Consider the following 22660-nt stretch of genomic DNA (forward strand, 5'->3'; position numbering starts at 1 on the left):
CATCCTAACTCCCAATCGAACTTTCATCCAAAAATCTCAAAATAACTTCTCTCCAACCAGAACAAACAATCCCTCCTCCTCCCACATAATGATACTTTCTGGACTTGAAATGTTTAACCTCTGTTTAATATGCACATTGTTATACTTTTTCCACAATTGTTAAGAGTTACAATTTAAATTTTGTAAACCGTTATGATGGCTTTACCGAATGACGGTATATAAAACGCAATAAATAAATAAATAAACTGTTGATGTTACATTACTTATACAGAAACAACATGTATTATATCACTATACAATGACAAATATTTGTGAAGCTCTTTACCGTGTACAATCAAGAATCTCAGGTGAATAAAATGATGTGAAATCATCAAGGGAAGGTCACTGTGAACCAATGCTGAAAGATAACTATAAAAGATGTGCAAGCAATTAATGTAACCTTTGCGAAACATTGAATACTTAGTTAAATGTGCAAGTCTTTGTAATGAACCTGTACTGAAAGAAAACTATAAGGAATGTACCAGCAATTAATGTATCCTTTAAAAGACGTTGGATACTTAGTTAAATGTGCCAGTCTGTTATGACTATCCACAAACCAAAAAAGTTTCTATTGAATAACTTTAGTAATTAAAGTCCCTGTGTTTCAATTTATCTATGTCTTACTTATCAAAACATTTTTTTCTTTTAATTGCAGTAAGTTAATGTGTTGCAAACAGCACATTACTTAAAACATAATTCCAAATCAATAAAAATTAAAGTATTGTATAAGATATACACATGATAAAAATTGATAAAAATGTAATCAACAGTATAGGTTTAAAATGTTTTATAGATTCATGTAAAAATTGCAGCTAAAGAATAGGACAAGTGTGTACTAGAGGAAAATCTTAATGCTGCCGGCTGCCAAAAGAAAAACAAGGCGCCCTGAAATTTTATCATAGCAAAAGATTTTACATGTGGGTTTGTGAGTGGGGGTGGGAAATATAAAAGGCTGATGCAACTTTTGTTCTTTGTACTCTATTCTTTGGTGTATGTAAGAAACTAATGAATGCCAGATGTTTGGTTCTTAATTGTTCTTCATTAAGCAATAAGAAGGTGAAGCATAAAACTATGTGCTCCAATAAATTGCAGTACTTTAACCACCACCAGTAGTGATGTGCTGGAGACGTCCTGGGAGCCCTTTATTGAATTATTTTATGAAAAGAAAGAATATGCCACCAACTGGTGCACAACTGGTAAGAGTTCCGTGATTAAGAAAAAAAATCCCAAACAAACCAAAAACTGATAGAACAACACTGCCCACTAGCTTGAGAGCTGGAGAGAACTCATTGAAAATATTGTCCAGTTTGGGGGCCGTACCTCCAAAAGGATAAAGAAACGTTAGACAAGAGTAGTAGCAGTCAAGACCAAAGCTACCAAATGTGGGAAACGTTGTGTGAGATGAATCTGAAGGATCTAAATATGAGAAAAAAATGAGGCATATGAAACTCCAAAGGGGTTAATGCACTAGAAGCAAACCTTTCAGAGGAGAGAATGCTCTAGAAGAAGAGATCATGGCATGTGGCTCTAAGGGGGTAGATGCAGGAGCAACATCAAGAAAAATATTCCTCACTGAAAGGGATGGTAACTGTATTCAAGAAAATTTGGGATAAACATGGAGGATCCTTAACCATGTTTGCAAAAAAGTGAGTGGGGAAAGTCAGAAAGCAACTGGGATCTCCGGCACGTCACTAGGAATGAAACTGGGCAGACTGGATAGGTCTTACAGGCCTCATCCGCTGCCATAGCCCATGTTTCTATGTATGGCGCACACTACAGAATCACAGCAAGCAGAATTTCTGTCAGGGATTCTGGGGTTAGGGGAACCCACCCGGAGAGCGGCACGGGATTGCAAGGCAGGACTTTGGATGGAACAAGAGCTGGTCTTCTGCCTGGCCAGACCCCTTCTCTGCATGTTGAGCCCTTAGGTTCTGGGGGGCCAGTAGGTTTGTGCGGCAATAGTACATCATGAGTGTGAATCCATACAAGCTGGAACTGACCAGACAGGCAAGGCTAGGCAAGATGAGATTGGATACTGGGCAGCACCTGGAACTAAACAAGACAAAGGGTGAGGCAAGGGAAGGACAGGACTCTGGTACAGGCAGGACTGGACAGGATACTTGAAGAAACAGGACTGGCAGGGTGCAACAAGGCTAAGCAATGACAAGACCAGACAAGGTAAACAAGAGCAGGGTTTGGACAAGGCAGACAAGGATAACAAGAAACAGACAACATATAAGCCCAAAGGTAACAAAACAGAATACAAGCAGAGTAGGCTCAAAGGCCTCAAGGCAGATACAAGATACAGAATGCCTTAAGGTAGGAAACCAGGCAGAAAAGTTCGATGGCCACAGAGCAAGAAGGCCAGAGGGCCACAAGGCAGGACAAGGAGCGAGGGGCAGGTCATGGAGCCAGGAGTGTCACCAGGAGAAGACAGGGAGCTTCTGGCAAGGCAGGGTTACATAGGGTTGAAACTTAGACATGGCAAAGGAAGAGAGGAGGAGCTTGGCAAAGCTAGTGATGAGGTTTACTGAGGGCCTCTGGTGGTGGGGAGGCATCATTGCAGGAGTCAAGAAGGTAGGATAAGGCTGCAATGCAGACAAAATCCTAAGAATATCTAAACTGTAAAAACAGTGATTCATACACAATCTTTTATTTCACCCTTTGCTGAAGGAAAGAGCCAGAATAGGCACAAAAGAAATTGATCAATCTGACTTACTTGAGCTTCCTGAGGCATAAACTATTTCTGGGTGCTGAAGTAATCTAAAACTAATCTGTGGTCTGCTTGCTTTCCAAAATCCTAAATAGTCCTGTGTCTGACTGCTTTCAGTTTGTGCCAGTTTCTGGTGACTCAATTCAGATGGCATTCGTATGGCACATGCAGTTTTGAATGAATTATTTTTAATAGGCTTGCACAATAGCAAAAAGGCTGTGTTATGTAATAATCCTTTTGAGTTGTCCATAACAAGGAAATGGGACTGCATGTCTTTTTTTTTTCCCCACTAAGATTTCCTATTTCGTTTGCTGTTCACGTGTACTGGCGCAATTAAGGGTGTGCATGCAAAAAAAACAAAAACAAAAACCCCTTTTGTTTTGCTTCCTTTTTAAATTTTGTCTTTTTCTTTTTATTAATAATTTTTTTTTGTTTTTATTCTTCTCTGCAAACGTGGTTCACAAACAATATATACTAAATGCTTTTAGCACCGCAAGGTTCACAACTTCATTTGGTGTGCACTGCTTGCAAATAACGTGTGTAAAATGACAAAAGGAAAAAAAAAATGCCAGAATTTCGGAAGGGGGTGGGGTTGTGTTTCGTTCCAACAGTGCACACAACAATATAGGAAGTTTTTGTTTCGGAAAACTGCCCATCCCTGTTGGCGAGAGGGCAGAGTTGGCTGTTTGTTTGCTTCTCTGCTTTGGCAGCTTGCTATAATGTACCCTGGGGAGAGGGGTCCCTGGATTTTAGAAAGGAAGGATGAAGGCGGCCAGACAGTGGTCGGCATCGAGCCTTTGACACCCTTCGTGACTGTTCCCCCTCTCTTCCTATACCTCACAAGACCAGAGGACAATCCGCCTTCTCCCGTCCAAAGAAACCCTCCGAGAAAGTAGAGGGTAGAAGTGTCTGACTTGTGAAAAAGGTTCATCTTTTTGCCCTTTTTACAATTTACAGTCCAGTTATTTCCAAAAGTATCAGAAGATTTGCAAACGTATATACATACATAAAAAGTGCCTTTTAAACCGTGCCCCATGCTTCTGTGAAGCAGCTGATGGTATTTGCTGGTACATTAGCTTATGTGTTGTAATCACAGGGTGGAAAAATAGCTTGAAATACCCAGAGAAGCTTTTCTTTCTGAACTGTCTTTCACCCCCACCATTTTACATATGAGAAACCTTTCGATGAGATGAATTATTGTATTACTAAAGAATCTGAGAGTGTGTTGGTTTTCTTTTAACACCAAACAGATTGTATCTTGACCTTCCAAACTAAATCCCATTTAAGTGTAGAAATGCTTTGGCACACAATAATGTAAATTACAATTAACTTAATAATTTGCAGAGCTGTTGAAAGAATGACTGCTTTGTGCATCCAGGTTAATATATTTTGTCGCACAAATGGGCAAAAAACCAAACATTTTTTGGCTCATTTTTCAAAGCCCTGCTCTCTGCATTCCCTCACATTCTCTCTAGAATCTTGTTTGTTTGTACTCCAGAGACCAAAGGCAGTGGATAGAGGAAAAGAACCATGTGAAACTCAGAGCTTCTCCCAGTCCTTGTTCTTACTGTGTTCGGTACTAAACTGTGCTGTTTGTCTAATTTTCTTTAATGTAGGAATATTCCTAGCACACATTAAGTCAAGCCCTAAATGGGTTTTAACACAAGCTAAAACCATTTAGCTAAAACGAAAAGGGAAAGAACTACCAACACGAACCTCCCTGAAAATGAAATGACATAAATGAGAAATTTTCAGCTGTGCTCTCCTATAAATCACTCTGTCTTTCTCTGATTTCTTCTCTAATTCCTCCCTCCAATGCCTGTTAGTATAAGGGTCTTGCCCAGGCTGCCCCTGGGAGGAGTGGATGGAAACCTGCTAGTTCCATATCTGTGATGCGTTTTTTTAGATTGTTGAGTGGTGAATCCCTTTCTCTTTATATGAAATTTAATGCAGAGGACAAGATGTGATTGTGGAAGTTTCTTACGATACGACCCCGCAAGCTTCAGCGCTTCAGTGGCTCCCTCCAGAACTCACCGCTGGGAAGAAACATCCTTATCTCTTCAGCCAGTGCCAGGTGAGTTAGCTTTAGATAATCTACTGTAACAATGTCCTTTTAAATTTAAAAAGAAAATCTGTATTGTCTTGTTAATGAATAAAATAGACGCTAAAACCCCTGAAATGCTGCTCTGCTTGCCCTTTTCCGTTTGTAGCTGGAGCCTTTGCCAGGCCCCTGTTTTTAGGAGGCACAGGTCGTTCAAAGTGCCACAGTCTGTGAGGTTTACGTGTCGTGGCCAAAGGTAAAATGTTCTGTAAACGAACGCGTGAATGGTAACACGTGAAGAATGCAGCAAAAATGATTACAGACCACCTTCATGGCCTGCTTATAATCTGTCAAGTCAAGATTCAGTAAACTGGTGAGCGGGAAAGATAGCCGGAGGAAGCTGTGCGCAGGACTTATGCATGTAAGCCTGCCACTGAATATTTTCAGATAAGGCTATGCACAGAACTTTATCCGGCCAGTGCAGATTATCCGTGCCGAGTGGATATGGTTTAACGGTGCCCTGGGAATGCCTCCAGCCTCACCTCTTGCTTACGTGCACAAACATTTACCTCTTGAGCTGGGAGGTGGGGGAATTCCTAGCCCGAAGATTTATCCAGCTCATTCCCAAAGTTAGCTGGACTGCTCTCTTGAATATCGACTTCCAGGTTTTCTTTATATTTTATTTTTATTTCTAGCTGGTTCTGGATTAGTTACAGGAAGATTATGTTGTGATGGGTCCTACAGAAACATAGAAATGACGGCAGAAAAGGACCAATGGTCCTTACTGTTTATCTTTGCGTCGAAACTGGCAAAGTAAGAGAAGCCTTTTTCATCAAGGAGGTTCTGCAGAGTAGGGCACTCTGTTTTAATGACCAAGAGGACAATGTTTAAAAGGCATTTATCCAGATTAATTGTCTGTCCAGAAATTGCTCAGTCCTTACCCACTGGGATCAACGATGTGCATAGCCCGTGGGTTAAAACTCTCCATGGACCTTACATCTGTGCAGAAGCTTCTGAGAATCGTCCCTCAATTTGTTTCAGCAGTGATTTCTATGATTTTATTTTTCTACAGCCCTGTGATTTTTTTTTGATTTTTTTTTATGATTGTCCCCCCACCCCACCACCACCATCATCAACATGCCGCTTCCCTGCTTTGCATTAATGCTGTCACTGTCCAAATTAGACAAGAGAGGCTCCTTCTGAGGCCATTCTGAGACTATGGGAGAGGCTGCAAGAAGATAGAGCTCAGCTGGAGTGCTTGTCTCATTCTGCCCCATTCTCTCTGGGATGACGTGCAGGAATCGTAAGTAATTGGGATTCTAGGTGCAGGGGAGATATGAGACAGACCTTCAGATACCTGAAAGGTTTTAATGATGCACAATCATCAAATCTTTTCCATTGGAAAGAGATCTAGGGGGGTCAGAAAATTAAACTCCAGGGAGGACAACTCGGAGCCAACGTCAGGAAATATATCTTCATGGAGAGGGTGGTGGATGCCTGGAATGCCCTTCCAGAGGAGGTGGTGAAGACAAAAACAGTGAAAGAATTCAAAGGGGCGTGGGATAAACACTGTGGATCCCTAAAGGCTAGAGGATGGAAATGAAGAAAAGAGTGCATGGGGGTAACCTACATGGAGCGGCAGTTACTACCTTTAACTGAAGGCATGGGGATTACTACCCTTAGCCAATAAGCCTTGATGATTTGAAGCAACTGGAACATTGCTCTCCGCTTCAATGGCAGAGGAACATAAGAAGTTGCCATACTGGGTTAGACCAAGGGTCCATCAAGCCCAGCATCCTGTTTCCAACAGAGGCCAATCCAGGCCACAAGAACCTGGCAAGTACCCAAAAACTAAGTATATCCCCCACTCCTGATGCTAGTAATAGCAATGGCTATTTTCTAAGTCAACTTGATTAATAGCAGGTAATGGACTTCTCTTCCAAGAACTTATCCAAATCTTTTTTAAACCCAGCTACACTAACTGCACTAACCACAACCCCTGGCAACATATTCCAGAGTTTAATTGTGCGTTGAGTGAAAAAGAATTTTCTCTGATTAGTTTTAAATGTGCTACATACTAACTTCATGGAGTGCCCCCTAGTTCTTCTATTATCCGAAAGAGTAAACAACCGATTCACATCTACCCGTTCTAGACCTCTATCATATCCCCCCTCAGCCGTCTCTTCGCCAAGCTGAAAAGTGGTAACCTATTTAGTCTTTCCTCTTAGGGAAGCATTTCCAGCCCCGTTATCATTTGTCACCCTTCTCTGTACCTTCTTCATCGCAACTATATCTTTCTTGAGATGCGGTGACCAGAATTGTAAACAGTACTCAAGATGTGGTCTCACCATGGAGTGATACAGGGGCATTATGACATTTTCCGTTTTATTCACCATTCCCTTCCTAATAATTCCTAACATTCTGTTTGCTTTTTTGACTGCCACAGCACACTGAGCTGACTATTTCAAAATATTATCCACTATAACGCCTAGATCTCTTTCCTGGGCAGTAGCTCCTAAAATGGAACCTAACATCGTGTAACTACAGCATGGGTTATTTTTCCCTATATGCATCATCTTGCACTTATCCACATTTAAATTTGATCTGCCGTTTGGATGCCCAATTTTCCAGTCACACAAGGTCCTCCTGCAATTTATCACAATCCACTTGTGATTTAACCACTCTGAATAATTTTGTATCATCTGCAAATTTTTTACCTCACTCATCTTATTTCTTTCCAGATCATTTATAAATATATTGAAAAACACAGATCCTTGAGGCACTTCACGTCACCCTTTTCCACTGAGAAAATTGTCCATTTAGTCCTCTTCTCTGTCTTTTAACCAGTTTGTAATCCATGAAAGGACATCGCCACCTATCCCATGACTTTTTACTTTTCATAGAAGCCTCTCATGAGGAACTTTCTAAAATGCCTTCTGAAAATCTAAATACACTACATCCACTGGTTCACCTATATCTACATGTTTATTAACCCCTCCAAAAATTGGACTAGATTTGTGAGTCAAGACTTGCCTTGGTTAAAGCCATGCTGACTTTGTTCCATTAAACCATGTCTTTCTATATGTTCTGTGATTTTGATTGTAGAACACTTTCCACTATTTTTTCCATCACTTAAGTCAGGCTAACCGGTCTGTAGTTTCCCGGATTGCCCCGGAGCCCTTTTTAAATATTGGGGTTACATTAGCCACCCTTCAGCCTTCAGGTACAATGGATGATTTTAATGATAGGTTACAAATTTTAACTAATAGGTCTGAAATTTCATTTTTTAGTTCCTTCAGAACCTTGGGGTTTATACCATCCGGTCCAGGTGATTTACTATTCAATTTGTCAGTCAGTCCTACCACATCTTCCAGGTTCACCGTGATTTGGTTCAGTTCATCTGAATCATTACCCATGAAAACCTTCTCCGGAATGGGTATCTCCCCAACATCCTCTTCAGTAAACACCAAAGCAAAGAAATAGTTTAATCTTTCCGCCATGGTCTCATCTTCTCTTAGTGCCCCTTTAACCTCTCAATCATCTAACGGTCCAGCTGATGCCCTTGCAGGCTTTCTGCTTTGGATATATTTTTTAAAGTTTTTACTGTGAGTTTTTGCCTCTATGGCCAACTTCTTTTCAAATTCTCTCTTAGCCTGTCTTATCAGTGTCTTACATTTAACTTGCCAGTGCTTATGCTTTATCTTATTTTCTTCTATTGATCCTTCTTCCAATTTTTGAATGAAGATCTTTTGGCTAAAATAGCCTCTTTCACCTCACCTTTTAACCATGCCAATAATCGTTTTGCCTTCCTTCCAACTTTTTCCTTCCCTCCACTTTTCAGATAACAACCAACAAGGGCTCCAAATTTTATGGTCTGGGGAACTGATAAGCATGGGGGTAACCTGCATGGAGAAGCAGTTACTACCCTTAACAGAAGGCATGGATTACTACCCTTAACTAATAAGCCTTGATACTTTAGACACAACTGCAAAATCGCTCTCCGCTTTGAGGGTTTTGGGGTGGGAGAAGAATTGGATTCAGACGACAACCAGACTTATGTTTGAATATCAGTATCCCAGACTGTATAAGGGAAAAAGCACAGGACTGCTTAAACGGCCAAGTCCATAAGCAGTGCATGTCAAGCAGCAGTGTCTGAATTTTCAAGAAGGCTCATCACCCAGTAAGAGAGAAACATGGGGATAACCTGCACTGCACAGCAGATACCACCATAAGAAGCTTGCTGGGCAGACTGGATGGACCATTTGCTTCTTTTCTACCGTCATTTCTGTGTTACTATGAGATCAATTTGTTCTGCTAATTCTGTTCTGTTTTTATAACTGGACTTGTGTTTAGGTTCTTAAAACTTTTTGTTTTGAGATTAAAATAGAAGGTTTGGTCGAAGATTTAGATTAAATGATGTTTTTCCTCAGTTCACCTCAGGCTCTCGCACTTTCTGCTGCAGTGTCTGAGGCTCTGGCTGGGCCAGGTGAATCATGGAGGCGATGGGCACTATCTTGGGGAGGTGAGGTGGCTGCTGCTATTGTGGCGGCCTCTGCTGGCCATGAAGAGTGGTGCCTCCAAGGTTGGCGAGGGTTCTTCATGCTGCTCCGGCAATGCAGCTTGAGATGGGAAGGGGTGTTGAGGGAGATAAAGAATCAACCTCAGCATCTGTGGTATTAAGCCTTGAGTTTAATCTTTCTGTTCTGCTGAAACTACTGCCAATAGTGCGTTTTGTGTAAGAATTCTGGATTGAATGCTCTGGTACATGGCAAAAAACTGTTTACGAATAACTTAGGACTTAAAAATGTATAAGATTAAAAAAAAAAAAGTTTCATAAGCACAGAAAGGGAGAAGATTTGATTAATCACGTCCATAAATATTATTAGAAAGATTAGTTTAACCTGTGTTAGGCACTGCTAAGTGAGAAATGTGTATCAAAGGATCCATACACACACACAGACAGACATTAGTAGGCTTTGCATAAAGTTCATTTGGTTGCACAGTTGAGAATGGAAGGTTGCAAGCTGTTAAGGACACTATGCAGGAGTAGAATGCATGTGTTTGTGCATTCAGACGTTATTACTACATTTAATGCTGTTTGTGAGATGAGCTTGTTCTGCTAAGACAGTTCTCCATCAGGCATTTGGAAAGGAGCTAAGATTATGAAGCAAAGATTTTTTTTATTTTACATTTTTAGATCATTAAAAACATTTCTTATCCTAAATTGATTTGGTAAAATAAGAGTCAGCCTCATCCTCACACAATATTCTGCAGAAGGGAGTTGGATTATAACCTTGTTTAAGGGATCTTTTAGTCTGTATTGACTTATTCTCCATGTGACCTGTCAGTCTCGCAGAGCATCTAATTATATAATGCTGTGCTGAGATTGGTTGTTTTCTTGCTTATCGTTTACTGTGGGGCGCTAGAAATGGATTGTGCTCCTGACTAAAGCTATGCAAATAACTGGAAAGCTAATGGAAATTGGGCACATTTCTACTTGGTTTGGGTTCAAATGATATGTTGGTTTTCCCTCTAGATTCACTGGAGTGGGTTATTTAATTTGATGGAGATTCACAAATTAAATAACTCTGGGGAGGGAGTCCCAGGCATTGCGCTACAGTGACACCTGATGGCTGACTCAGGACTCGCGATTGCATGCCCCACAGCTGAAGGTTGTTGCTGCAGTGACTGGGCTATGTGAGCTGGGAGGGGATATAAAGCAGAGAAGGGATCCCTGAGGAGTTGAAAAAGAAGGCTCATAGCATCCTAGCCCACTAGAGGCCAGTTCCAGTTGATCTGAAAGCCCAAAGAAGCGGGGGGAAAATTTTGAGGCGACATCTGTTGATGGTGAAGAAATCTGTGCTGGGTTTAACTGACGCAGATTTGCTGCAATTATGATTTATCTTTAAAAAAAAAAAAAAAAAAAAAAAAATCAGAGAAGGAAGAAAAACCCAATTGGACAAACCTGAGGCAAATGTTTGTAGGTTTATCGAGTTGGAGGGTGAACCTCTTTGAAGCTGGTTCACACGTCCCTAGCCCTGACTGGAGTAAAGTGAGGTAGGCAGTGATAGCTTCTGGCCTTTTACAATTGAAGGGGCTTGGAGTTTAGATTTATTTACAATCCTTTCCAAATCCAAGCTCAAGAAGACTTTCATTCAGGTGTAATAGGTTAATCCCTGTTCCCACAGGGCTGAGAGTCTAAAAGGTGAATTTTCAAAGGGGTTCCATGAGTTAAAATAGCATGTATGCGTGCGTAAGCAACATGTACGCATGCAAGGGCTATTTTATAAATGGCGAGAATACGTGTGGTATTTTTGGTTTCTCACATATGTTATACCAAGGGAAAAAAGGAGTATTCTGCACTGGAGTTCAGAAGTGTGCGCACAAGTTGCCATTTTGAAAGAAATATAAGCATACACGTTAGCAAACTTGTTCGTACGCTTACTCCTGCTAATTGACTTGCACAAATGAACTCGGACCTATCTCTTGCCTGCTGTTTTTGGGTGGGAGGTCTGGGTGAACTGGAGAAAGTGAAATGCTAGGGGGTCTGGAGGGTGAACTGGTGGCAGACTGGTGATTCCAAGAACGCGCACAAGTAGGGATTTTTCAAAGAAGCGTACATGCATACTTAATGGAATACCTGCCTCTGCATTTGATTCTGGGTGTTTATTCGCACGGTGCCACGATTAGGTTGCATGTAAAATGTACCCTCGCATGTTTATAAAATGGTTAGAGAGAGGGTGCACTTTCTTGCATTGGAAAGATTCATGCATACTTTCAGAGCAGAAATATGTGGTATTTTATGAGCTGTACGGCTCTTGCTTCACAGTTTATAAAATGCTAGTATTAATCTCCACTTACACTTGCCATACCATGGACAGGTTTGAAAGCCAAGCTCCACGGTTGCACCTGAGGCAGCAGTGGTGGGATTTGAACCCTGGCTCTTAGCCTGCTACTCTGACCACTAAGCCACTCATGCATGTGTATATGCATGTGTACAGATTATCCTAGTCCTTCTAGACTGTCTTTATAGTCCATGCTGAATACACCTTGCCCATAATGTTTTACTTAAGTTTACATGCAGAAGAGACTTGCATTTGAGATTATAACTGTCTTTGCAGGCTATCCACTGCAGATCTATTGTGCCTTGCCAGGACACGCCTTCAGTAAAACAAACCTACTATGCACAGGTAGGTGATCCTAAAGATTGGAATGGGGCTGCCGGAGGCAAAATCTAATTTGGCAGCTAAGCGCTAGCCCATTAGGGGGTAATTTTGAGACTGTTTGCTTAAGGGTAAAGTCTGTGTGTACCTTTTTACACATGAATTTTCCATTGATTTTTAAGGTGGAATTATGCACAGACTTTCACTTTGAAAATTACCCCTAGGAGAAGAAGGCAGGCACGCCTGCACCTGCTAACCTGTGCGGGTACTTTTCATCGCAAAAACTATGCACATCCAGCTAAATTTTAAATCCCCTGCGCGCAGGGAAAACGGGGGTTACGCGTGTGGCTGGGCCTTGCGCGCATTTTAGAAGAGGCCCGGCTGCGCGCGGTTAACCCCTATTACGCACACACGAGCCAGGCCTCTATCAAGGGGTGGTCCCGGGGGCGGGGCGGGGCTGGAGGCCACTGGTACAGCTGGCGTAAGTTCCGAAATAAAGAAAATTACAAAAGGTAGGGCCTTCAAAGGGGAAGAGGGAGGGGAGGGTAGTTAAGGGGGGGGGTAGGAAAGTTCCCTACCCAATCTTGTCACTGCGCGTAAACAAGGCAAATCTCCACCGGGCCGGTGCGCGGGGGGCGCACCGGCCCGGTTTCTGAATCCTTGGTGATTCTTATTACTCAGTCCCCCCACCATCTTGTGTGCAACCTTCTTTCATCTGTTGTAACTTTTGTTAAAATTGTGAATTCTTGCACAGTGGGTAATATAATTAGTTATTTCATTGGAGGTGGGGGACTATGGGACAGGGCCGTGGTGAAGCAACGGATTCAAGGGCAAATGCGTCACTGACAGATGCAGCGGGACATTAAGTACAAATCTGTGAAATAGAATAATGTCCTTTTCCTTCCCGATTTGAGGTCTCTGTTCCCAAAGAGCTTGTTGCTCTAATGAGTGCTGTTCACGATGGAGAGGCGCCCGACCCAGAGGACAGCAGCAGGAAGATCTGCAGGTTCAAGCAAAGCGTAAGCGCTCCAGCTGTCGTCCATGTTCAGAGCTCTAGGTCTGAGTGCTGAAAGAGTTCAGAGCCAGATAAAACCCTTCCTAGTGTGCAAAGCTGACTCCTGGAGGCTCAAGCTTTAAAAAGAAAAAAAAAATCTGCTCGGTGCCTACATTTGAGGGAGATTTAGAGCTGACCCTCAGGGCCTAAATTTTCAGCTGAAAATTCTCCTACATTTAGGAGCCTAAGATTTAGACCTGCAAATTAATTTGCCTAGATTAGGTGCCTAGTGCTGAAAACCCAGTACTAAGTGCTTAACTTTCTTTTTTTCCACACCTTGACACCATCCCCCGTGGGCACCCACTTTTTAGTGTTCTGGTTCATTTTCAAAGGGGACAAATTTAGGTGTCTGACTCCCAAAAGTGGTCACCTAAACTCTTTGAAAATGGCCCCCCATAGTTTTTTAGAAGCCTGGGCCGGCAGGGTACAGTTCTAGATGTGCTTCTGCCCATCCCTTCAGACAGGACTGACTGATGTTTGATTTCTGCATGGGTGTTTAAGCTTGTCTCTGTCCTTCCTTCTGCTGTTCGTTTATAATTAGAAGAATTATTTACTTTGTCTGTTTCTTAGGTTCCAATCCCCAGCTACCTGCTTGCTTTGGTGGTTGGTCCCTTAGAAAGCAGGTGAGCAAATTAAATTTTTTTGTGTGTGGTTAAATAATGTGACTGCCCTGTTGTGTTTGTTTTTTCCTTATAGCCTGGAATAGGGTGTGTGTGTGTGTGTGTGTGTGTGTCGCACAGTATCTGTCAAGGCGGCTCAAGGCAATCTGAGGATGAAGGTGGTTGGTAGTTAATGATTATAATTCACATCATGGCGCCAATTAGCTGGGCAGGTAACGGTTGCTACTTTTATATGAAACTATCAACTCATTCCTTAACAATTTTTAGACTCCCTATGGAGAGCAATTTTTTTTTTTTTGGTTTAAAAAGTACGTTTTGTCCATTTCTAACACACACAATTTCTGGTGTAATATTTACACACATTGGGCCGGATTTTAAAAGGGTTACGCACGTAAATCCGCGCGCACCTTTTTAAAATCTACCCCATTGTTTTTAGGGTTACACCTGGTTTTGAGCAATTTTGTTGCTCCCTAAATATGTGCTTAAAATGATTTGGTTTTTTTTTTCCTGATGAGTGTTCAGAAATCCGTTTAGGGGTTACTTTGAATAGCCTGCGTTGTTTGACGTCCCTGTGCACTTTTAGACCGCATGCATTGCAACAGTTATACTAAGGGAAACCCGCATTGCTTTCCATTTGGAAATCGGCACGCGCAAAGCACACGTGCCAAAAGCCCCTGTGCGCTTCTGTGCGGGCAGCCGAGGGCGGGCAAAATAGCGTGCGGATATTTGAAAATCCCATGTGCGTACGCTGTTACTCTCCCCCCGCCCCCCTGCCTCTCTTCATCCCGATTCAGAGCACACACTTACACACTTTTAGCTGTGCGGAGGAGGGGGTCTCTTCACATTGCCAGTTTACCCGGGTGAATGGCTTTGAAAGCAGCCTACCTACCCCCTCCCGATCTGCAAGCAAACGTCTGTCATTGTCCCAAATTATTGTTAATGCACTGCGGGGGTGGGGGGTTTACTCGGAGCTGTGTTTTTGCTTGTGTAACTGGCTCAGATGTGCTCTTTTGCAGAAAGATTGGCCCAAGGACCACGGTGTGGTCCGAGAAGGAACTGGTGGATGAAGCTGCGTATGAATTTGGAGAGGTTGGTTCCGGAGCTTTTTCACCCTGGTCTTGTTGATCGCCGGTGGTAAACGTTTTTTTCATGTTACAAGTTTTCCTTTTAGCCAGCTGCAGCCTGCAAACCGGAAAATTACCCTCTTGCAAAGTCGTTCTGAACAATGAGCATTGACTCTGCATAAAACTTGTCCGGTTTCCATCTTTGCTCGAGTGGGTACAAGGTACTTTAATGTGGAAAGAGAGGGTTATTTGGACCTGTAGTAGTGTTAACTGGACTCTTCCCTTTGTTGTGACGTAAGAACATAAGAAATTGCCATGCTGGGTCCATCAAGCCCAGCATCCTGTTTCCAACAGAGGCCAAACCAGGCCACAAGAACCTGGCAATTACCCAAACACCAAGAAAATCCCATGCTACTGATGCAATTAATAGCAGTGGCTATTCCCTAAGTAAATTTGATTAATAGCTTATGAAATGAGAATTATTCAACAGTTTCAACCTGTTAAATACAAGAAAATGGTTACAGTGCTTATAAGTGGGGATCTCATTCTTTCATTGAGCTTAACCAGTCTCATGTTATGCTTTGTACCATGCTACTATACTCCATGATCTGCTATGAAATACACACATAGAAGCATAGATAGAAACATAGAAATGATGGCAGAAAAAGACCAAATGGCCCATCCAGTCTGCCCAGCAAGCTTTCACACTTATTTTTTTCTCATACTTATCTGTTACTCTTGGCCCTTATTAGTAACTTTTTGGTTCTAGTTACCTTCCACCCCTGCCATTGTTGTAGAGAGCAGTGCTGAAGCTGCATCTAAGTGAAGTATCTAGCTTAATTGGTTAGGGGGTAGTAACTGCCACAATAAGCAAGCTACTCCCACGCTTATTTGTTTGCCCAGCCTGTGCAATTTGTATCCCTGTATGCGTGTACACACATTTGTTGTACAGATCGTGAGCTGGCCCCGTGGTTCAGCTGCAGTGCTGTAGAGCAGGTCCCTCCCTAACCTGTCTTGGCGACCCCCCACAGCCACCTGACTTTTCAGGATGTCCACAGTGACTATACGAAGTCTTCAAGGTGTGCAAACTTATCTCATGCATATTCATTGCAACTATTCTGAAACTCCGACTGGCTGTGGGATCAACAGGACAGGTTTGGGAAGCCCCGCTGTCGATGGAGGAGACCTTGTTTTGGGGGGGGGGGGGATTTTGGTGTAGTGCCCTGGGCATCTGCGGTGGGGTGAGGTGGGCAGGAGAGAGGAATATTGGGGGGGGAAAAGGGTGGAGAAATCTTAGTGCAATGGGGCCAGGCCTCCCATGCTCAGGTAGTATTGAGATGTTCAGGCACGAGTGAGGGGAGCTTTGCATCCGGACAAATATTCAGGGCATGGGGGTATTTAAAAAGAAAACCCGATGTGCACAGGTCCTTGCTCTCCACTCAGCTTGTGAGAGGCGCATTCGGTTCCGCGTAAAATGCATCCAGTAATGAATTCCACGGCTGTAGAAAGTCCTCTGCTTACAAAGCCCCCAGCTGAGATGCCTCGGACACATGGCGTGAGCCAGTAAATGCTTGAAGCAAACAATGAGATTCTTTTAGCGAGTTTGTTATCTGTGTGTGTTTCATCATCTTCATTCCCCGACAGTAGAAAGGAATGCAGCTTTTACTTAAAAAGAGAATGTAGCGTTTTTAAAAATAAACTTTGGGCTTTCCCTCTTCTTTTCTAGACTGAATCCATGCTGCAGACCGCTGAAGACCTAGTCGGGCCCTACGTCTGGGGGCAGTACGACCTGCTGGTGTTACCACCCTCCTTTCCTTATGGGGGCATGGAGAACCCCTGCCTTACCTTTGTGACTCCTACTTTACTGGTAAGAAAGTCCTGGATGTTTTTTTTTAATTCTGTTTCAGTTCCGAATTTGAACCTTTGTAGTGCCTTTTTTCCCCCAAATATTTTCTTATGCCTTTCCTCTGTCTGTTTGTTTGCATATAATCTCCTGAACCATTTAATCAGTAGCACCCACATTTTCAGGATAGATAGAAAGTGTTCAGCCCCCTTCACTTTTTTCCACATTTTGTTATTCTATTTGATTTCTGAAATGGGTAGTAGGCATTTTTTTCTCTCCTTGATCTGCACATAATACCCTATAATGATAAAGTGAAATGTGAATGATTAATTTGTGCAAATTAATTGGAAAAAACCCTGAAAATCTCATTTACATAATTATTCAGACCCTTTACTATGACACTCAAAGTTGAGCTCAGGTGCATCCTGTTTCCATTGATCATCCCGGAGATGTTTCTCCAGCCTGATTGAAGTCCACGTGTGGTAAATTCAGTCGAAGACTTGAGGCTGTAATCACTGCAAAAAGAACCTCAACAAAGTACTGAGTAAAGGGTCTGAATACTTATGTAAATGTGATATTTCAGGTTTTTTAAAATTAATTTGCACAAATTTCTACAAACCTAATTTTACTTTGTCAATATGGGGCATTATGTGTAGAGAGAGGAGGGGAAAAATGCATATTATCCATTTTAGACTAGGGCTGTAATGTAACAAAATGTGGAAAAGAGTGAAGGGGTCTGAATTCTTTCTGAATGCACTGTATATAAGAGCTAGAAACTAAAATAATGTTTTTTCATTAAACTTATGGATCTAGCCCAAAAATTAAAAAAAAAAAAATAATAGAACCAAAGAAATGAAATGTAGAATCAACAGCCTTTGCATCCACTAGAGTTTCTCAACTCACCCAACGTCACTGCACTTTCTCCTCCTAAATTAAGTTTGCAAAATGGAATTCCTCTGTATTGAGGCCAAGAACTTATGCATGAAAGCACTTATTGTCACTTTAGCTTTGGACTGGAACTGTGTCCTGGGACAGGGCTGACCTTAGCGGGGTGCAGGGCCTGGAACGACTGAGCCCTAGCGGGGAGGGGTGGGGGTGGTGGAGGCACCTCCTGGCCTGACCCGGCTCAGCCCCAGTGGTAGTGGTTGGACCATAGTTTTTTTTGTTGTTGTTTTTTTAAGAAAATAAAGCCCTGGTCCTAATTGCTCTGCAATTCTTCCTTCTTTTTTTTTTTTTCCCCCCACCGCATGCCAATAATTGTGTCTGAAAAGAACTTGCAAAAGCGTTCCTTATGTGCACTAATGGGATGTTGACTTGCGACCAGTAAACGTCCTAGAAAAGTCCTTAACGTGGTCTGTCTCGAACGAGCAGAAAGTGATGAATGCATCAATTAAGGTGCCTGGGATTTAGTTTGCTTTTTTCACAGCGCTGACAGTCCAGGAAGCTTCCAGCTGGCTGTGGTTACCCTTCCAGTGGCAGACTCTCTCTTCCTGGCACTCACTAACAGCATCGGATTGTTTGCATGCTTTTGCGATTGTTTCTGTTACAGTCCCACCTTTAATTGCACCAAGAACTTATGGAAGTCCGGCTTTTATCATTTCTGAACTTAAACTACAAATGTTTTACCTAATCTTTACTGTATTTTTTTTTGTTTTGTTTTTATGTCCTAGGCGGGTGACAGATCGCTGTCAAATGTAAGTATATTATTTTAGACACGTTTCTCTTTTTTTTTTTTTTTTTTTCTCATACCCTGAAACAAAATTACTCACCTGCCTGTCAAGGGCATCTTTGCTCTCTGTTCTCCTGCTCCTTAACTAGGCAGAGGGGGAGAGGGTGGCACAGGGACCCAGCATCACCACGAGGAGATTTTTTTTTGTGCCTTGTTCCTTGGAAACACAGCATCCAAGTGCCACCTGCTGTATCGCCCTCCTGCTGACGACTTGTGCGCAGCCTGCTGACAGGGAGCAGGAAAGCTGGGCAGCTCCTTTCTTATTTCAGTTTGAAGAACTGCCTTCAGATGGTCCTTTCTATGCTCTTCTTGGGCTTGTCTTCTCAGGCTAATTTAAACACGGTGCCCGCGCAGAGATACGCCGTGCTTTTAAATCGTGCGCGTACTTGCACGTTATGGTTTAAAATGCACCTACCGCATATAAGTATGCTCCTAAGTTTAAGGTTACTCGAGCATACCTACTTCGCGTATCTGCCACAGGACTTTGCCGGCTTTAATGCACGTATGTAAGCAGATTTTGAACATGCACGAGGGACATGCCCGGTTTTTCCAAGTAGCTCACCAGTTTGCCCAGTCAGATTCGAGGTCTTCCAGTCCCCTCTGGTTCTTGATCCTGCACGCCCCCCCTCCAGTTGAATCATACCCCCCACTCTGTCCTGTAAGCCCTAAAATGCAGACTTGCTCCTCCTCAGAAGCAGCAGTAAAGTTATGCAGCTAACAAAGTGATGCACACTGCGGCCTCCTGTTTTAAAATATGGATTTATGTGCATAAGTGTAAGCCCCGTCCCCTTATTTTTGGCATGCGCATGGGTATATACATATGTAAATTGCAGCTATTAAATTCACCTGCCTGTCACGTGGCTCACAGACATGCGTATGTGGGCATTTTAGCGTGAGCAATGCTTTTAAAATCGCCCTCTGTCTTTTAATTTTTAGGGAGGGTAATTTTCATCAGCCGGCTTAGGGCTGATGTCTGCGGGCATCAATACTCACAGACTGTAGTCAGAATTTTTCACTGCGTGCGTAAGTGCATTTTTTGAGAATTCCCTGGCCGTGCCAGTGCACGCATGGACGTATGAGCAGGAGCAGCTGTAACTCGCTGCATTCACTTCTGAAAACTGAAAGCATGCACAGAAATGCTTTCCCTGTCCTCAACTCAGCTTCCCTCTGCCCTCCCAGAATGCTTACCGGTACATAGTGTGAGGGAGGGGAAGGACATGTGAAATTGTGTTTCACAGGTACTTTTCCCTGCTCAGCCCCCACCTCACCCTCCAGTTGATTTTCACAGCCTCTTTTTAAATTATCCATTAAAAGCTAAGAGGAAAAAAAAAAACTGAGTAGATGGTCCGAAAATAAGATGAAAAAGAGCTGATCAGAAACCAAGGTCTTGAAAACAAGGGTTAAGAAATGCCCTGGTGCAGTGGGTACCTCATCTTGAATTGGTGACTACACCAGTGGGTTATGTAGACTAGAACTGATTGGAGTGAGCTTACGCAGTAATTTTGGCAGGGAGATACACATTGACTCCATGCGCGGTTATATGTACTAATACAAACAGACCAGATAGAGGTTTTACCCTTCTCTTCCACATGCTGGCCAGTCCTGCTTGGCTTCAGGGATAGAGGGTGGTTGGCACTGGTATGGAAGGCAGACACTATACAGGTCTAAGCTGCTATTATATTACAGCATAAGCTGCTTCTATATGGGATGTATGTTGTGTTTTATAGTCATTTGCACGTAATGGGGCAGATTTTAAAAGCCCTACACGCGCTGAGCCTATTTTGCATATGCCCGACGATGCGCGCAAGCCCCGGGACGTGCGTATGTCCCGGGGCTTTGTGAAAGGGGTGATGCGGGGGTCGGGACCAAGGCCTGCGGCACAGCTGCCGTGCTGGGGTATCACGCGCCGGCGCACGCAACCTACGCCTTCCCAGAGGCAGACGCAATTTATGGAATAAAGGTTGGGGGGGGTTAGGTAGGGCTGGGGGGCGAGTTAGGGAGGGGAAGGTGGGGGGTGGAAGGAAAGTTCCCTCAGAGGCCGCTGCGATTTCGGAGCGGCCTCTGAGGGAACAGGGAAAGTCATCGGGGCTCCCCTAGGGCTGGGCACGCGCAAGATGCACAAGTGTGCACCCCCTTGTGCGCGCCGATCCCGGATTTTATAACATGCACGCGACTGCGCGCGCATGTTATAAAATCGGGCGTAGATTTGTGCGCGCCGGGTTGCGCGCACAAATCTACGCCCACACGTAGGTATTAAAATCTAGCCCAATGTGAATTGTGCAGTAAAATATCAGCACACATCTTGAAAGAATACTAGAGTTATAGATTTAACAGAAAGTATGCGAGTAAATGTACATGTATATTCAACAGAGGCTATGAAATCGGATTGCTCTGGATATTTATCCATGGATATGGAAAAGGCTGCTGTTGGTTTAAACTGACAGGATAATAGGGTGATTTTACTGTGGTATTTTATGTATTACATAGGGGAGGGATTGGGTTGAATGGGTGAGGATGATGCATTTTGATTGCGTATAATGTTATAACTGGACTGTTTAGAGGAATAACCAGTAAGAAAAAGGAGGTGATGGTGCCCTTGTACAGATCCTTGGTGAGGCCTCTCCTGGAGTACTGCAGGGGGATAACTTGCACCCTTAGCAGAAGGCATGGAGATTACTACCCTTAACCTTTATATTTGATGCTTTTAAAGCAACTGCAACTTTGCTCCCCACTTTCACGGCAGGTGGGGGAAGGAGGATTTGAATTCAGAAGACAACCGAGGGCCCCGACTTCCATGGGCTGGGGGTACTGATACTCAGGCATAAGGGAAAAAGCAAGAAAATCTCATCACCCAGTAAAAAATGTTACTAACTGAAACATTTGTGGGTTATCATAAAGCTTGGGATATCTGCACAGAGCAGCAGTTGCTACCTAGGGAAACTGGCTGGGCAGACTGGAAGGACCATTTGGTCTTTTTCTGCCATCATTTCTATGTTACTATGTACGTTACGAATCGCTTTGGATAGTGGCTAGAAGTGGTAAAAAGTGTAAATAAATGAAAGGAAATTATTGCAGGGGTTTTTTTTTTTCCTGGGGGGGGGGGATGATTTGACCCAGAAGATTCCTCTTGCTAGTTTAGTCAGAACTAGGGCTGGTACCATTTATTTATTTATTTCCGTATTTATTTGTCACCGTATAGAAATGCCCTAGGTGACATACGAAATAAACACTCATAAAAGGTAACATGTCACAAACAAAACATAAAGCTAAAAAATAGAAAACACTTCATTATATCAACACAGACATACTCACATTAGTGCTGCTGGAACTATAACTTACAAAGAGACCAGCTTGAATAAATGTGACTTAAAGATCTTAGTACACATGGGGGTCGATTTTAAAACTCGTGCATGCGCAATCCAGCCTCCCCCAGTTTCCTTGCAGTCCACTCTAATTAAGGAGCGGACTGGGAGGGAACTTCCCTATACCCCTACCTAACCTTCCTACCTTTTCCCCTCTCCTCCCCGACCCCTAACCCCTACCTATCTCCCCTCATTTTTTTTGTTTTAGAACTTATCTGCTCCTTTGGAGCAGAAGAAAATTACATATGCCGGCCAGCTGCAGGTGCGTGCTTCCCCAGGACAGGACCTAACCCAAATTATAGCTGTACAATGCAAAGTTTCACATTAGGAGTCACCATTCAGAAAAGGGATCTAGGTTTAATTGTTGATAATATGTTGAAATCTTCAATTCAGTGTGCAGCAGCAGCCAAGAAAGCAAATAGAATGTTAGGAATTAGGAAAGGAATGGAGAATAAAACGGAGAATATCATAATGCCTCGGTATCGCTGTGCGACCTCATCTTGAGTATCAGGTGCAGTTCCTGTCACCACATCACAAAAAAGATATAGCAGAATTACAAAAGGTACAGAGAAAGGCGATCAAACTGATAAAAGGGATGGAACGATTCCCCTCTGAGGAAAGGCTAAAGAGGTTAGGGCTCTTCAGTTTGGAGAAGAGACAGCTGAGGGGAGGTATGATAGAGGTCTATAAAATGAGTGGCGTGGAACAAGTAAACATGAATGATTCTTTACAACTAGGGGGACACAAAATGAAGTTACTAAGTTGTACATTTAAAACTAATAGAAAATATTTTTTAATTTAATGCATAATTAGGCTCTGGAATTCGTTGTCAAAGGATGTGGTGAAAGCTATTAGTGTAGCTGCATTTAAAAAATGTTTGGGGGAGACAAGATGGCCACCTGCAGAGATGCGCACTATCTGTACTGGATTACCTTTGCTCAGATGCCTCACACAAAGCGCAAAGCCAGGTTAAGGGAGAATATCACTAATTCTCCCTCTCCTGCCTCTGTTCAACCTCAGATTGAGGAGTTT

The 22660-nt window shown here is 42.9% G+C and overlaps 1 protein-coding gene across 1 annotated transcript in view; it reads left to right on the top strand.

Moving 5' to 3' along the window:
- LTA4H (leukotriene A4 hydrolase) overlaps nt 1-22660 on the top strand; it is an 88431-nt gene that overhangs the window by 16597 nt on the left and 49174 nt on the right. Inside the window, exons 3-9 of the mRNA XM_029601565.1 lie at nt 4706-4826; nt 11915-11983; nt 12871-12975; nt 13581-13633; nt 14647-14719; nt 16421-16561; nt 18208-18231. Coding sequence (XP_029457425.1) covers nt 4706-4826; nt 11915-11983; nt 12871-12975; nt 13581-13633; nt 14647-14719; nt 16421-16561; nt 18208-18231 — 586 coding nt within the window. The remainder of the gene's footprint in view (nt 1-4705; nt 4827-11914; nt 11984-12870; nt 12976-13580; nt 13634-14646; nt 14720-16420; nt 16562-18207; nt 18232-22660) is intronic.

This window comes from Rhinatrema bivittatum, chromosome 4 (genome assembly GCF_901001135.1).
Source record: "Rhinatrema bivittatum chromosome 4, aRhiBiv1.1, whole genome shotgun sequence".
In the NCBI taxonomy this organism is placed as follows: domain Eukaryota; kingdom Metazoa; phylum Chordata; class Amphibia; order Gymnophiona; family Rhinatrematidae; genus Rhinatrema; species Rhinatrema bivittatum.